General features: G+C 48.1%; 1 protein-coding gene across 1 annotated transcript in view; it reads right to left on the reverse strand.

Annotated features, from left to right (window-relative positions):
• Positions 1-3,687: 3,687 nt before the first annotated feature.
• LOC135810744 (CUB and sushi domain-containing protein 3-like) overlaps positions 3,688-16,215 on the reverse strand; it is a 48,918-nt gene continuing 36,390 nt past the window's right edge. The window contains exons 6-7 of the mRNA XM_065324211.1: positions 6,123-6,226; positions 3,688-4,919 (exon numbers count right to left, since the gene is read on the reverse strand). Coding sequence (XP_065180283.1) covers positions 4,878-4,919; positions 6,123-6,226 — 146 coding nt within the window. The 3' untranslated portion in view covers positions 3,688-4,877. The remainder of the gene's footprint in view (positions 4,920-6,122; positions 6,227-16,215) is intronic.

Below are 16,215 nucleotides of genomic sequence, written 5' to 3' on the forward strand. Positions count from 1 at the left end.
CGGCGACTTTAGCGAGCACCAACAGTTCCTAGTATTCCCTATGACGCGGTATGACGTGATCCTCGGCAAACCATGGCTGACCCGGACGAACCCACAGATCAATTTTCGTACCAATGAAATCAAGCTGGAGGGTGGATCCATCATCTGTCAACCGAGTGAAAGTGATGGCACGGACAAATCCAACCCACCGATCGAGACGTTCCTCATCTCAGGGAAGCAGGCTAGGCATGCAATGAGAGGTGGCGCAGAAGGAATCCTAGCGTATGTGACAGCAGATCCGGACGAGCCACAGACGGTGGATAGTCCGGGTAGGGAGGATCAGAAGGATTTCAAGGACCTGCTGAAGGAGTTCGGGGACGTCTTTCCCGATGAGCTTCCAAACAAGCTGCCACCCAGAAGAGGCGCAGATCACGAGATAAAAACGGAAGAAGGAGCTAAACCGCCATCTCGTGCAGCATATCGTTTACCAAAACCAGAGATGGATGAGCTTCAAGCTCAGCTCACCGAGCTGCTCCGTAGAGGATTCATCCAGCCCAGCAAATCCCCATACGGAGCCCCTGTGTTCTTCGTAAAGAAGGCGGATGGAACACTTCGAATGGTATGCGACTGGCGTGAGCTAAACCGCATAACCATTAAGAACAAGGCATGCCTACCGAATATTGACGACCTCTTTGATACCGTCCAAGGCAGTGCGTATTTCACCAAGCTAGATCTGAGGTCCGGTTACAATCAGATTCGAATAGAAGAAACAGATATTCCGAAGACAGCAATAAATACCCCATTCGGTCACTTTCAGTTCACAGTGATGGGTTTCGGCCTAACAAATGCCCCGGCAACATTCCAAACCTTGATGAACAGTGTCATCCAGCCATACCTGCGTAAATTCGTTGTGGTGTTTCTAGACGATATCCTCATATTCAGCAAATCATGGGAGGAGCACCTCGATCATGTCAGAACCATCTTAAACGCCCTCAGGAGGAATGAGCTATATTGCAAACCGTCTAAATGTGAATTCGGCCGGACAGACGTTCTGTTTCTTGGGCACCGGATAGACGGCCAATGCATTTCCCCAGATCCAGAGAAGATCAAGGCCGTGCATAACTGGCCTGTCCCGACGACGGTCACGCACGTAAGACAGTTTCTGGGATTCGCTTATTACTTTCGAAGGTTCATTAACCATTTCTCGGCCATCTCCAAACCCCTGGAGGAACTGACAGGGAAACATGTGCGCTTCGAGTGGAATCAGACTCGACAGGAGGCATTTGAACGATTGAAGTCTGCTCTGCTGGATGCACCAGTGTTGCGACTAGCAAACGTCAGTCAGGATTTCCGCGTTGAGACTGACGCAAGTGACTTTGCTGTGGCAGGAGTCTTAACGCAGCAAGCAGAGGACCAGTCCTGGCATCCTGTGGCTTACGTGAGCCGAAAGCTGTCTTCTGCCGAACGGAATTACACGGCCGCCGAGCGAGAAACTTTGGCTGTAGTGTACGCCCTGCAGTGCTGGCGAGTCTACCTATTTCGCCACTTTCAACTCTACACCGACAACATGGGAGTTGTCTACCTCAGGACCAAACCAAACTTAACCAAGAGAGAGGCTCGATGGATTGAATTCCTGGCCGACTATGACTACACGGTACATCACAAGCCAGGGAAGTGTAACATAGCAGACCCGTTGTCACGTCGACCAGACTTGGAACTGAATGGGATCGAGTTCTCTCTGGATCTGAATCAAGGAATCGCGAATCAGATCTCAGCAGGGTATGATAGTGACCCAGAGCTTTCGCCAGTAATCAAGCGCTTGATGGCTTGCAGCGAAGACGCCATGCATGAGCGATACGTCTGGAACAGTGTGGACCGGCGGCTGTACCTAGTAACATCGGGCGATGCTCGCCTCTGCATTCCTCGCGGTCCGGTACGGCTGCAACTGCTCAAACAGAATCATGATTGCCTGACGGCCGGCCATCCGGGGAGAGACAGGACCTACCTGAAGCTGAGCAGATACTTCTATTGGCCAGGCATGATAAGTACTGTGAAGGACTTCGTTAAATCTTGCGACCGGTGCCAACGCGTAAAGGGTAGCCAGACCAAGGCAGGACTGTTGCAGTCCCTTCCAGTCCCCGACCAGCCCTGGACAGACATCAGCATGGATTTCATCATGGCACTGCCGCTGACCTGCCGAGGACATAGCGCCATTCTAACCTTTGTGGACCGTCTGACGAAGTATGTGCACCTGATCCCGACGACTGTTCATGTTGACTCTAAGGAGGCAACCCGATTGTACGTGGATCATGTGTTTGCTGCCCATGGCTTGAGCAAAACGATAGTTTGTGATCGAGATCCGCGATTCACGTCGGCGTTCTTCAAGGAGGTTTTCAGTATTCTTGGCGTGGAGCTAAAAATGAGCACGGCCAACCACCCGCAGACCGATGGCATGACTGAGCGTGTGAACCGTGTCATTGAGGATACGCTAAGAGCTTTCGTCAACCATAGGCAAAACAATTGGGATGAACTCCTATCGCTATGTGAGTTTGCGATCAACAATGCCGATCAAGCGTCAACAGGTAACACGCCATTTTTCCTCAACCATGGATGCCATCCAGTTACTCCCTCGAGCTTATTGACGAAGCAGAAAGCTGGAGCTGGCATGGACACGAATGGTCCGCTGTCATGGCTGGATGGCCGCGTAGAGGCACTACGTGAGGCACAGGATGCCATCGTGGCGGCGCAGGCCCGGCAATCATTGTATGCGGATCGAGGACGGGTGGAGGACGCCCTGAAGGAGGGGGATGAGGTGTTGGTCTTCAGGGACTTCCTGCTGACGCCCGAGGAACGAGACAGGCCTTCACACAAATTAAGGCTCAAGTGGTATGGGCCGTTCAAGGTGCAGAAGAAAGTGGCCCCGAATGCGTACAGATTAGCTCTTCCAAGAATCATTCGGGCCCATCCAGTGTTCAATATTGCTGCCCTCAAGCTGTACCATGGCAATGAGATACCGGGCCGTACTCAGCCGGCACCTCCACCCCTAACCGATGCGGATAGCCATACGCGGTACATTGTCGAAAAGGTGTTGTCGCACAAGAAGAGAGGACGGCGCACGCAGTACCTAGTGAAATGGAAGGGCTACCGAGATGCCACCTGGGAGCCGGAGGAATACTTGATGGATGAAGCAGGAAACGCTATTATTCCGCTGAAAACCTACCTGGACCGTTTTTCATAAAATTGCTATTTAATTGGCAGCCACAGTTGTATTGCTAGTTTCTACGTGTTGCAATAGAAATGTAGCATTCTGCATGATTAGGATAGTGCTTCCCTGCCAGCCAGGCGTTATTTGCAGAGGACATGCACTGGATCTTGAGTTCATCAGTGTTGTTTTCGGCTACCATGCATTCCACATATCCATGCATGATCATTAGTTACCATAACTGTTCCTTCGAATTGGTACTGTTCTGACAGTTGAGAGGGGGGAATGGTGTAACAGATTCACTGTTACTACTAACACTAGGAATAGGATACACTTATCACCTGCTATTATCACGCTGCTGCTGTTAGGTGTTATGTCCATCATTGCTTGTTCATGGATATAAGAATGCATTATGGCAAGGATCATTGCTTATTCCAAGAATGACTACTGAAGTTAGTTGGACTGTTACACCACAGTCCACTTCACTCTCATTTCCGCCAAAGTAGGAGTTTGACCTGTTTGTATGTAAACGCAGCCATATGTGTGACCATACACAAGTGGTTTCGCTGGAGAGACATCAGGCTCGCTGCCGCAGAACCTCGCCGCCAAAGCGGAACTCCAGTGCATGTGTGACCGGGCTCTTGAGCCAACGAACTGTTCCATGGGTGATGTGTGTAGATGCATGATTGCATAGAATGACTGTGCATATTCGTTATCGATTCGGATTAAAATTTGTCTCCTTGTCGCCAAACTGTTCATTGTACTTCCTATGTATGCTTCTGCAAATCCCGATAGGTGCAAAGAAACAAACGACAGCAGTTTCAACACAAGATACACGAATTGCACTGCCTCAAACGATTGAAAACGAAATCAAAATGAAGCAAACATATTCATAAGAATAGACAGGCTAAAAACTAAACACCGTTGAAGGTTTTGAGATTCTGCGAGAGTGGTGCGAAATTGAAATAAAGTGAATAGGTTTTAGAAATGGAACAAAACCGATTGTGTATATTATCTTTTTTTTCTAATGAAACTACAGTACTTAGTATGTTTGCAGGTGTGAGACTATGAGCAGACATTGTGCACTCACATGATACAAGCAAAACTAAGAATATGCTGCATAGACTATAGGACGGAGTGTGGTTACAGTGTATAGACTACTGTGCATGGATTATGCGGTGACGTGCGACTACTGTGCATGGATTATGCGGTGACGTGTGACTACTGTGCATGGATTATGCGGTTAACGTGTGACTACTGTGCATGGATTATGCGGTGACGTGTGACTACTGTGCATGGATTATGCGGTGACGTGTGACTACTGTGCATGGATTATGCGGTGACGTGCGACTACTGTGCATGGATTATGCAGTGACGTGTGACTACTGTGCATGGATTATGCGGTGACGTGTGACTACTGTGCATGGATTATGCGGTGACGTGCGACTACTGTGCATGGATTATGCAGTGACGTGTGACTACTGTGCATGGATTATGCGGTGACGTGCGACTACTGTGCATGGATTATGCGGTGACGTGCGACTACTGTGCATGGATTATGCGGTGACGTGCCACTACTGTGCATGGACTGATACACTCTGGAGAGTGCCGTGGGTGGCAGAGTGGACAGTGACGTTGGTCCGAGGATATTATTGAACGTTTCAGAGATGGCTTGCAGGGCAATGCAAGGTTATGTCTAGCTCCATGACCGCATTTTCTGAGCAGAATTGGTCAGAACCTGTAGGAAAAAGGAGAAAGCCGATTACACTGTGATAGAAATATTAAATGTGAAACTGAACACAATACTGTACAACTTGAGTATACATGAAACTTAACTGTAAGGGCATACAAATCTGTACTTTATGTCCAAGGTACTGTACAACATTACCTGAGAACAAATGACTCCTATAGCATTATGCACCAGCAACAAAATAGTACTTTATACCCAATACCATCGTATATCCATGCAGTGCTCTATGATCATACTAAAGTTTTAATGTGTATGTAGAACTGAATGTCAGGTTTGATATTTACACTTTTGTTTGACACACTATAGCATCCATATTCATCACATACTCTTTCTAGCTCATCATGGATGTTATGAGAACTGATGGAAATGTTTTTTTTCCATTGGTTGGTTATAGTGTTTTACGTCGACCATGACGGCTACAATGCCCAACCATACTACAATGAACTGATCGGCTACATCATTGTATTGCAAAATTTTTCCATCTGTTCGAATAACATGCATGATGAGCTAGGCAAAAAAGCATAGCGTAGGGCCCTGAGTGAAAGAAATAAACGTTCTTTTTGCATTCGAGGGTAATACGACACCGTCTACCACCTCGATGACCTAGGCAAAAAACGCATAGGGATGTTATAAATTTTTCATTTCTCCTATTTTTTCAAGACATAACCTAGGATTCGAACACGCACTTTCGCCCTGCATGCATTCCCCCCGATACACTTCGCATACATACTCATTCTTCCAAGTTGCTTCACGTTATGATCTTGCATTTGAAAGCCCTATTTGAATATTGTGGCCAGCTGTCTTTGATAGTACGGTACGGTATGGGACAGGTACGGGATAGCGCCAGGCATGCCGATTGCACAAACAAACAAACACCAAATTAAAGCTGTGTGGACCCTGGCTAGCGCCTGACGTTACTGAAGTAACGTCTTTTGCAGAGCTACGGGAATAAAGAATATTCGTTCGTTCCTTCGTTAGCATCAGGAACGTTCGATTACTGATAAATTGTGTTTGTTTCATCGCAAGACTATTCAACCATACTGCTATACAGTTACATATGCAGCACAATCTTTGGTGCTTCTGTCAACATTTGGGAGGCTCTTTTCCCATCAGTTTTCGGGTCAAGAGTGAATTTTGGGACAGTGAACATGTGGTCTCGTCATGTTGGCAGCAACACTGCAATCAACTTACGACTTGAAGATCCGATAATGCCTGGAGGATGCTCCCATATGTGCTGAGGACCTCTTGTTTCATCCGAGTAACGAGCTTTGCATTGCTTGAATTGCGCCTAATGCCTGAAAATACAGCAAGCATGAAAGATGAACAAAATGTATGATGGAACTGGAGCGTCGGAAACCTGACACAAATATCAGTTTATGCTGAGCATTAACTGTAGTTAACAGTCACGTAACACCCTCTCAGCTGGCTCTCTTGCATGGGGTCCACGTTGCACTTGTTCCTTACCCATACCACAGCTGATATGCTGGCCTTGTCACTGTCTGTGCATGCGACCACGTGCACATGTTGCAAACACAACCGGGGGCTGCGCGCCCTTCACTGACGTCAGCTTAGCATGGCAGCTGGCTCACTAAATTGCCTGTGCGTACCGATTCTCCTTTCAAGCATTTGTTGTTCCACGCTGGCTTGCTGCTCTGGCTCGCTGTTTTCTCACAAACTAGCTCTCTGCCAGAATTTTCCTCTCTGCCAGGATTTTTTTCCGCGGCAAGCTCTCGTTCGTTGGAACGGACTTTTCGGGCCAGAAAGCCGCCCTTGTTCTTCAAATCCTATCCTGAGTCCACAAGAGTAATCCTGCAATCGTCAGCGGAAGCGAACTTTCTCGCTCTCAAACATCGACAGTCTGAATGGACACTTCAGGCCGGAAAACTGTCCTCATAGGACTCTCCTGCTGAGAATGGAGAACGCCACACCGCGGCAGACTGACGGCTTTGGAAGCGGCGGACGTGAGCCGTGTGGATGATGGCGCTGCTCTCGGCATGAGCCCGCTTCACACCATGATCCGCTCACATTGCTCAAGAAAGAGCGCGAGGGTGTTCACGATCTTCTCACGTAAATCGAGACATTCACAATGCTTGCCGATAGTGACCAGTATGGCACACATAGATCTGTCGGAGCTGTTGGCCCTATCAAGGAATGGTCGCCCATTCGACTCGCCAATTCAGGTCGGCAGGCATGCTGGACTCTAACTGCTAGTTGATCACGGCTCTGCGACAAGCCGAGTCGGTCTACCCCGCGACAAGGGGACCTGCACACTCGGGCCTACCCTGAGTCACTTGAGATCCTTCTCGACAGCGGAGGGAAATGTTTGTCCTTAGCAGACCACGGCCTACACGCCATACGCACGTCTGTCGTATCTAGTCCTTGCTAGTTTCTCAACTTTATCAAGGCTTTGCTATAGATGTGATTGATAATAATAATAATAATAATAATAATAATAATAATAATAGTAGAAAGGAAAAGGACATATGGAAACGAGTTAAGAGTAACTCTCCACCACTGTAACTAGATACTATATACAGTCAGAAAGTGCAACAACTAGGCACAAAACTGACAGAGTACTGAGACATTCGACGTCCTGACACCTAGCTTCAACACATCTCCGTAGCGCTAACCGACAGCCTTCCAACTTGGAAAGTTCAAGGTTATGGAAAGACCAAAGAGGGGAAGGCAAGCGCAACGAAAACGAGCACAAGCTACAGTCCCAACGGAATGTCGAATGTCTCAGTACTCTGTCAGTTTTGTGCCTAGTTGTTGCACTTTCTGACTGTATATAGTATCTAGTTACAGTGGTGGAGAGTTACTCTTAACTCGTTTCCATATGTCCTTTTCCTTTCTACTTTTATTATTGGCTCAATACCCGAGTTTCAAATAATAATAATGTTGAACGATCTCTGCTGGGATGATGACTACACCATAGCTCAGTGGTTAGAGCATCGTTGGCTACAAGCGAGGTTCCCTGGTTCGAGTCCTGGTGGTGACAGTCCATTTTTCTTCAGACTTTTCCCGTTTGTCTCTTTCCCTCAAACCAGTTCATATTTTATGACTTGGGGCTCCCCGCGTGCTAGTTTGTACGTGAAGTGTGTGGGTTACAGTGAGGGCTGCGTCCCACCCGCCTGTGTGGATTCACAGGAAGTGCGAGTTACGAAGTCTGAAGAAAACGTTGAACGGTCTCTGCTGGGATGACGACTACACCATAGCTCAGTGGTTAGAGCATCGTTGGCTACAAGCGAGGGTCCCTGGTTCGAGTCCTGGTGGTGACAGTCAATTTTTCTTCAGACTTTTCCCGTTTGTCTCTTTCCCTCAAACCAGTTAAAATAAAAATAATAATAATATTAACTGGTTTGAGGGAAAGAGACAAACGGGAAAAGTCTGAAGAAAAAATTGACTGTCACCACCAGGACAAAATAATAATAATAATACCACAGCACGCGTACAAAGGCCAAAGAACAATGCATGAGAATACACTGAAATTAAGCCAAGTCCGCTTCTGTCTCCAGTCAACAAAAAACTCATCCATAAACAATGTCTGATCTCCATTTCGACTTGTCTGCAGCAAATGCTCGTGCTCCTTCTAGGTCGCTGGCATTCTTCAAAGGGATGTCGTGCCCTGCCAGGTCCTTCATGATGGTGGTAGGGAGAGTAGCCGCGGGACGGCCCCTTCGTCCACGTGACCCCGCTTGAAAATAGCAGGACATCGCAAGGCAAGGGGGTGACTGCTCACTCATCCTCAGCACATGGCCAGTGAGGCTACGGCGTCGCTTGGCAACAAGCTCCGACAGTGGCTGCGAGCCACATCTGGAATACAGATCATCATTCGTAATTCTGTCTGGATATCGCACTCCCACCAGGTTTCTGAGCTGTCGGCGGTGAAAACAGTCCAGTCGCTGAAAGACTGCCTGGGGTACTCCCCAAGTCTCACAGTTGTAAAGGAGGACAGGCAGCACAAGCGAGCTGTACAGCTTGAGCCTGGACCTTTCTGACACATGCTTGCGCCCCAGCCAGAGGCTGCACATACTACCGTATGCCTGGGATGCCTGGGAAATCCGCCTGTCGATATCCTCAGCGCTCCCCATAAGAGAGCCAAGCTGCCTGATGCTCCGCCAGGATGAATCGCCTGACGTAAAGTGCACCCATCCCGTTTTTTGCTCATTTAATTTTAGGTGCCAAGACTGCAGTGTCGAGGATATGACGGGTAGTGATTCCTCGAGCCAAGGTTTACTGGTAGAGTAGAACGTTATGTCATCAGCGTACCCCGTTTTCTGGAGGGATGCCTCCATCAGTTATAGGTCGCTGTGGGAGTCTTGGGCGACATTCTTGCAGGGCGGCTTCAAGGTAACAGACGAACAGCACGGGACTTAGACTGTCCCCCTGGGGCGTGCCGATGGTGGTCTGGAATGCCTTGGAAGTGGAGCTGCACATACGAACAGATATGGTGGTGCCATACAGAAGATGCTGTATCATGTGGACTTCATCGCGGCCAAGGAACGAGCTCATAACATCCAGGGGCTTGGCTCTGTTGATGGTGTCAAATGCCTTTGACATGTCTAGACATGTATCTGGTAAGGAACGGAGAAATTATGACACTGTTGTTGATATCCGTGCCAGTATCACGAGTGAGAATACTTTCCTTATTGTATTGAGTAGGACTATCGGTCTCAAATTCGTGAGTGGTCCGCGGGGTTTGTTTGGTTTGGCCAACGGGATTAGGACGCCTGGGCCGACGACGCTCGAGAAGTCTAGGCCTCGGGTGATGCTGGTATTCAGGAGATCTGCAACTATAGGACCGGTATATTCTGCGCCATATTTCAGCAGCTCTCCATGTACCAGGTCCTCTCCACAGGCCTTTTGGTTCTTCAACCGCTGAAGGGCTCGGCTCACCTCAGCAATGGCCACGGGAACCTCCAGCTTATGGGGCGTTGGGCGTTCGACTGTTGATATCAGCGCAGAATAAAACTGCTGTCGAAAGTGCGCCGCGATTATGTCCGCTTTTCCCTGGCTCTGGGCAACAACTTCACCGTCGGTAGACTCAACCTTCACCGAACTATCTGCAGACTTCCGTTTCAGGGCCTTCGCCGCCTGAATCATCTTCACCGAATCAGGAGCGTTATCGATTTGTTCATCAATTTTGTCGAGGCGATCATTGGCTTCTGAAAGCTGGGTGTTTCTGATTTTATGGAGAACTTGATTTCTTGCTTTCTTTAGCTCTGCTGCGTTGCTCGGCCCAGAGTCGATTAGAACCCTGAGCCCACTTTGCTCACGGGATAGTTCTTGAATTTCCGTACTTTCTTTTATCAGAGTGCCACGATTTGAGCGTCTCATGTGTCCAACAACCTCTTTGGCTGACTCCCTCATTAGGTTGGTTGTAGATTTCCAGAAATCCGCAACGGGAATGCTGTCTGCCACACTAGAGAACAGTAGAGAGGATTGGAGCTTCAGCTTTAGGTTTTCTCGGTATTTGAGGCTCTTTTCAGGATTCGCAAGCTCCGCCACAGCAAGAGGTTTCTCCATACTTTTTGTAGATTTTGCATCGTATGCTCTGAACAAGCGGCTTGTCTCCAGATCGGCAATAACGAGCTTATGATCACTGGCAAGCTGTGTCCCTCCGTACGAGCGTGCCCTAATCAGCTGCGGACGCAGGTGCGTAGGGAGCAGCACGTAGTCAATCATGTTGTAGATTTTCTTTGTTTGGCCTGTTCCCTTGACCTTGACATGGCCTGTCCAGATAGTCCTATAACGCATTGAATATCGGAATACGGTGTTTGCCAGCAGGAGTTGTTGAGAAGCAGCCCACTCCACCAGCGCAGCGCAATTCTCGTTTCTAACTCCTTTGCTGTATTGGCCGACACAAACGCTGGGAGTTGAACCAACTTTGCTGTTGAAATCTCCGGCGCAGATTTTGAGCGTTCTACTGCTCCGAGTCTTCCATGCTCGTGAAAGCGTTTAGTAGAATTCGTCTCGGAGAGCAGGGTTAGCAGTGGCCGTCGGGTTGGTTGGGCCGTAGGCCACGATGAATCTCACGTCCAGTGCCGTCAGTCGACTCTGTCGTGCCCGCCGGTCCTGGGGGATCTTGAAGTCGGTGTATCCGACGCGTTCCGACAGTTTTTTGTATCTGGTAAGGAACGGAGATAAATATTGTGAAACTGCAAAGCCAATGCCGCCATGTCGGCCGCTGTCCTGTCCAAAGCCCACAAGCCGATAGCCTTCACCAATCTGCTTGTCCAAGCTGTCCCGAAGCTTCATTTCCTGTAGGCCGCAGAAGTCAACACGATAATTTTTCAAATCGTTCGTCAGCTGCTGTTGCCTCGTCACAGATGATATTCCACGGACGTTGAACGTCGCGATACGTAACGTTAGCAGTTGTCGTTGAGTGTTCATTGTTCACTAGGAGCGTTGACAAAGAGTTAGATAGGAGAAAGAAAGAAAGAAAGATAGGAGAGAGAGAATAAAGAACGCTGAGCAGTCAGCCCAACACCAGAACACCAGATGTGATTGATGGACAGGACAAAAAGCAGCATAATCATGTGGATCACGAACTATGCCCACGGTGCCTTCACCCCATGGCAGTAGGACATTGTGCCTGTCTGGTTCGCGTCAGCTTCGTACCCCGTCTACGCCCACTGCGCTGGATATGTTTGGACCAAAATCATGGCAACGTCGGCATAAGCCATACATGCTTCTCAACCGCACAGCTCTATCCACATGATTTCTCCATTGGCTAAGAGGCCAGTGCAAGATGATGTTCGGCCGGACCTAACGTCCTGCCGCATACACCCAGTATATCTCCGACTACCTGCAATGGCGGATGGGACGACAGCCGTTCCGTATCCACTCCACCATTCAGCCCAACGAAGTCATCTTCATAAAGCATCTCACCTAAGAAAGACAGCCACCATGGCCTAATCCACTATCTCTCAGCATTGGAATGCTTGTCCTCTCGCAATTCGGGCAAAGGCAACCTAGCTGCAGGTGGGAACAATATTTGGCATTATTTGCTGTTGGGAATCTGGATGCACACCCCAGCAGAGCATCAGAATTCCGGACGTTTGTCGGACTCAACACGTTCACAAATTTTCGGAGACCTGAACCATGATGCCGTCCAGCGAACTGGTGAGGACAGGCCAATTTCTGTCGTATTCACTTGTTGGCATCCTCCAAACTGTTGTCATAATTAACGTTCCACATGTTTCTGGAGATCCTAACGTCTTTTGACCGGCTGCACTGCACTAAACAATACCCCATCTAATGGCCATGTACGTCCAGCCGGCGCCCTTCGTCCGGTGTCACCTGCATCACGCTAAACCTGTTCCAATCGGGGCAACTCTACCTGAGAGCACTATCGACCACATCGTCGCCCATCAATTCGTAGATTAACCATCAATGCAGCACCTGCAAAAGCCCCGGGCACAGTGCATGAGCCTGTGGCACCATTCACCCAGTATGGATAAGACAACCGGCAGTGGCGGATGGTACGACAGCCGGCCCGTGTCCACCCCACCATTCCGTCCGGGGCAGTCATCTTGGCTAGGCATTTCTCCGAAGAGAGACAATTATCTTGGACTAATTCACCATCTTTCAACACTAGATGGTTCGAGCGTGCACAACGCCACTATTGTGTATCTTCTGGCAATTTTATCTCAAACTCATTATCTTAGAGGCCAGTATAGCCTGCTTAACCATTGCAACCAAGCTCATTTCTCAGCTACCTTTGCCATCTTCAGTAATGAAGTTGGGCGCGCCTGCAGTTTCACTTAGTAGTCACTGGAATCGCCTCTCGTCTTACTCTTGGACAATCGTGTAATTTACCACATCTCAACATGCTTTCCTAGCTACGGGTTTCAGTGGCATTCGGAGAAGGTTCCATCCCGTTACTGGAGCTGGGCACAATGTAGCTGGAGATACACCAGCTCGACATCACACCCAGCGAGTCCAGAGAGGTGTACGCACTTGTCCAGCTTCATCTGATCCAAGAACGCGACCTCACATGTGTCTAAAGCGTCATTAGCTGGCTTCACATTCCCGTGGTGCATACACGGCGTGGTGGTGGTCGTGCTAGAAGAGGAAGATCCGGGCCGTTGCACCTACGGCCACACAGATTGCACCAGCGACGGTACCTTCTGCGTATTGAACTTAATCTACCACCGTGATCCAACATCTCCAGATCCATCCAGTACGCAACTGCAACCGACTGCCGGGAAACGGCTTGCAGGTCAACGGACGGCGCTACCATGATCTGCCCGTCATCACATTTTTGGGCATGGAGTTGGATTCGCAAGCAAGGGGGATGCGGCAACCATCCCCATAGCCACCGAAGCGCAAGGCATAGTTGGCTCATGGAAATAATCACCAAAGCACGGGTGAGATCAGACTAGTTGAACACTGTCGTACGGCCTCTGTAAGAGTGGCTGCTCTGCTCCCCTTGCACTCTACGTATCTCGTTAGCATTCCCTGATCGTGCTGCTGTGCCTGGCGTATAGAGGTAGCTAAACTAGGGCTCGCAACGTTTCTGACAGTCTTACCTTTAGCGGGCATATGTTAGCTATGTAGCTGACTGGGTATAACGTTAAGCCTATTCCAGCTGCTCTCTCACATCTTGATTGCAACCCACTAAGCATGGCTCCGCTCTCGGTTTGAACAGCTAGTTCAGGGCTCAAGCCGCCATAGGCGGTCTTATTTTTGGGTGGTATTTGTTAGGTGGCCTGCAAAGCACTCCATAAGTCTTTGAGCTGGTCAGTTAACTCCAGGTCACCAGCCCCGCCGCATTCGTCCTACCATGCGGTTGTCAGGGTGTAAGCGTGTTGGACTCAGTAGAGCGTCCAGCCCCTATATGATGTCCAACCCCTATATAGAGTCCATTGGTCCAAAATCCACTGTACAGAGTCCAAACTTGGAATCAACTGTGAGCTCAAAGTCTAGATGGACATCACTCCCTGTATAGAGTCCAGCCAATTGGCTTCACCCCTATATAGAGTCCATTGGTCCAAAATCAACTGTATGGAGTCCAAACTTTGAAATCAACTATAAGGAGTCTTTATGTGGACAACACTCCCTGTATAAAGTCCAGCCAATTAGGCATCCCCTATCCAGAGTTCGAAATTAGACATAGGATCTGCTGTAAGCAGTGAATATTAACCAGAAAACGGCCTCTCCCTTTAATCCTTTTAATCATTCACTTCTCAAGATAAAAAAATAAGTATTGAGGCGCCACTGCAGCCACTTCATTACATGAAAAACCCTACAAACACCATCCTCAAATCAAGTGGTCTCTTTGTAGATGCTGCAAATTACAATATCTCAATCATGTATTGTCGCCAAATTATTGTGCACGCACACAGACACATGCACACACCCAGACAACGCCAAGAAAATACCTAGAAAAAAACCAAGAATCGAAAGAGAATAATGGAGAGCCAAGGATTAATTATTTGTTTTCAAATTGTTGTGCGCGCGCACACACACACACACACACACAAACTTATACAATGCCAAGAAAACACCAAGAAAAGAGTAGAGACACAATACACACGCAACTCCAACAGCCATGCAAACGTCCACCCATTTACACGTAAAGTCAAGAGGGATAACAAATAATTATACGAAACAAATGCATACGTGGACGGGTGCACGCACGTTTACATACATGTAGTAGTGGAAGACTAAGAGAGTAACATAGTGCAGTAGTCAGCATAATACTAGCACATGCTGAGAGTGCAATAGCAAGCTTCACCATTGCTCATGGCCATGCAAATGTTCAGCAGCACTCAGTTCCACAAGCTTCTGAAGATCAGCACACCTGCAACAAATAGATAGCACAAGGATACGCTTATTACCGTAAGGATGCATGGGAGCACACAACTACCAAGTTCTCAACGAATGTGATGCTCAATGAAAATCCATCCACTCAAAGACCTGTGAACAGGTGACGGTGGGGACAATAATCTATTAGTAATACGAGGAATAAGATCGTTTGTGCACACTCAAGACGCACAGACACACCACCATACATGTAGTGTACACAGTGTTTCACTTCACTGCAACTAAATTGAACTGAGATGATTTGAACAATCTGTACAGCGTTGCTGTCAGTCAGTCTTCCCCAAGATGGAAATGCAATGATTTATTGTCACGAGGCAGTTTCACTGACACAATGTCATGTTTGTGACATCAAAACGGTTACTTCATGGAATACGAGTACATGTATTAGCTTGAGAAGCTTTTTCTTGTCATCGGCATACAAGAAATCCTCCTACTACTACTAGCACACTGGCACTGCGTTTGTGGATCCCATTGTATTTGACATCATACTAGATCCTAGTAGAGGAAGAGTGTCGTGGAGTTCACATAATTATCACAGGGATAAAAATACATTTCTCATGAAATAAAAATAATAATTGATGATAGCTAGACGATCGTATACAATTGATGCAAAGTCCTTGCAGCCCTTGAGGACTATTACGAAGTGGTTGATTACTTTTAGGGCATTCATTGAAGCAACATCAAACAAACGCGATACGATCCTTGAAAATGTAAAAAAATTCAAGCATAACGACAGTACAGCAGACCAATCGAAACGAGTAAAAGCTTCCTTACCTCAGTCATCGTCCTGCCATGTAGTTGGACAGCCTTTTGACACGGTGGTACAGGCAGCTCTTGTCCAGTCAAACAGGGTATCCTTGTGGGGTCGAACGAAAGAGAGTGTCAGTGTATCTGACTCGTCAGATTGCAACTGTGCTGAACTTTTCTCGTTCTCCGCTTTCTGCTTTCATCCCTCGCTCTGATGAAACCGTTCAAACGCCTTACTGGCAGCAATGGCCAGCCAAACAGGGAATCCTTGTGGCGTCGAACGAAAGAGAGTGTCAGTGTACCTGATCCGTCAGATTTGAACTGTGCTGAACCTTTCTCGTTCTGCAATTTCTGCTTTCATCCCCGCGCACTGATGAAACGTCTTCAGAGAACCACAAGACGCTTTCCAGATTTGATTTTGAACGTCTCCTTATCCTCCTTGGTTACCTCGAGACAGATTACTGTCAGCAACTGCACAGCAGAACTGGCAGCCATGGCTGAAGTGAAGAAAGGAATGCGCTGCCACGAGGCAAGCAAAACTGAAAAGTTAGTTGTTTGTTCTCTTTCGGGCACAACACACAGGACGGCGTGACTGGATAAACTGGACTCTGGACCGTGAATAGGGGACTTGTAGAAAGAGTGTACTCCTTATAGGGGATTGCGCGGCAGGATGAAGCTGATCAAAACTGAATGGACTCCTGGACTC

Source organism: Sycon ciliatum, chromosome 2, assembly GCF_964019385.1.
Source record: "Sycon ciliatum chromosome 2, ocSycCili1.1, whole genome shotgun sequence".
Lineage (NCBI taxonomy): Eukaryota > Metazoa > Porifera > Calcarea > Leucosolenida > Sycettidae > Sycon > Sycon ciliatum.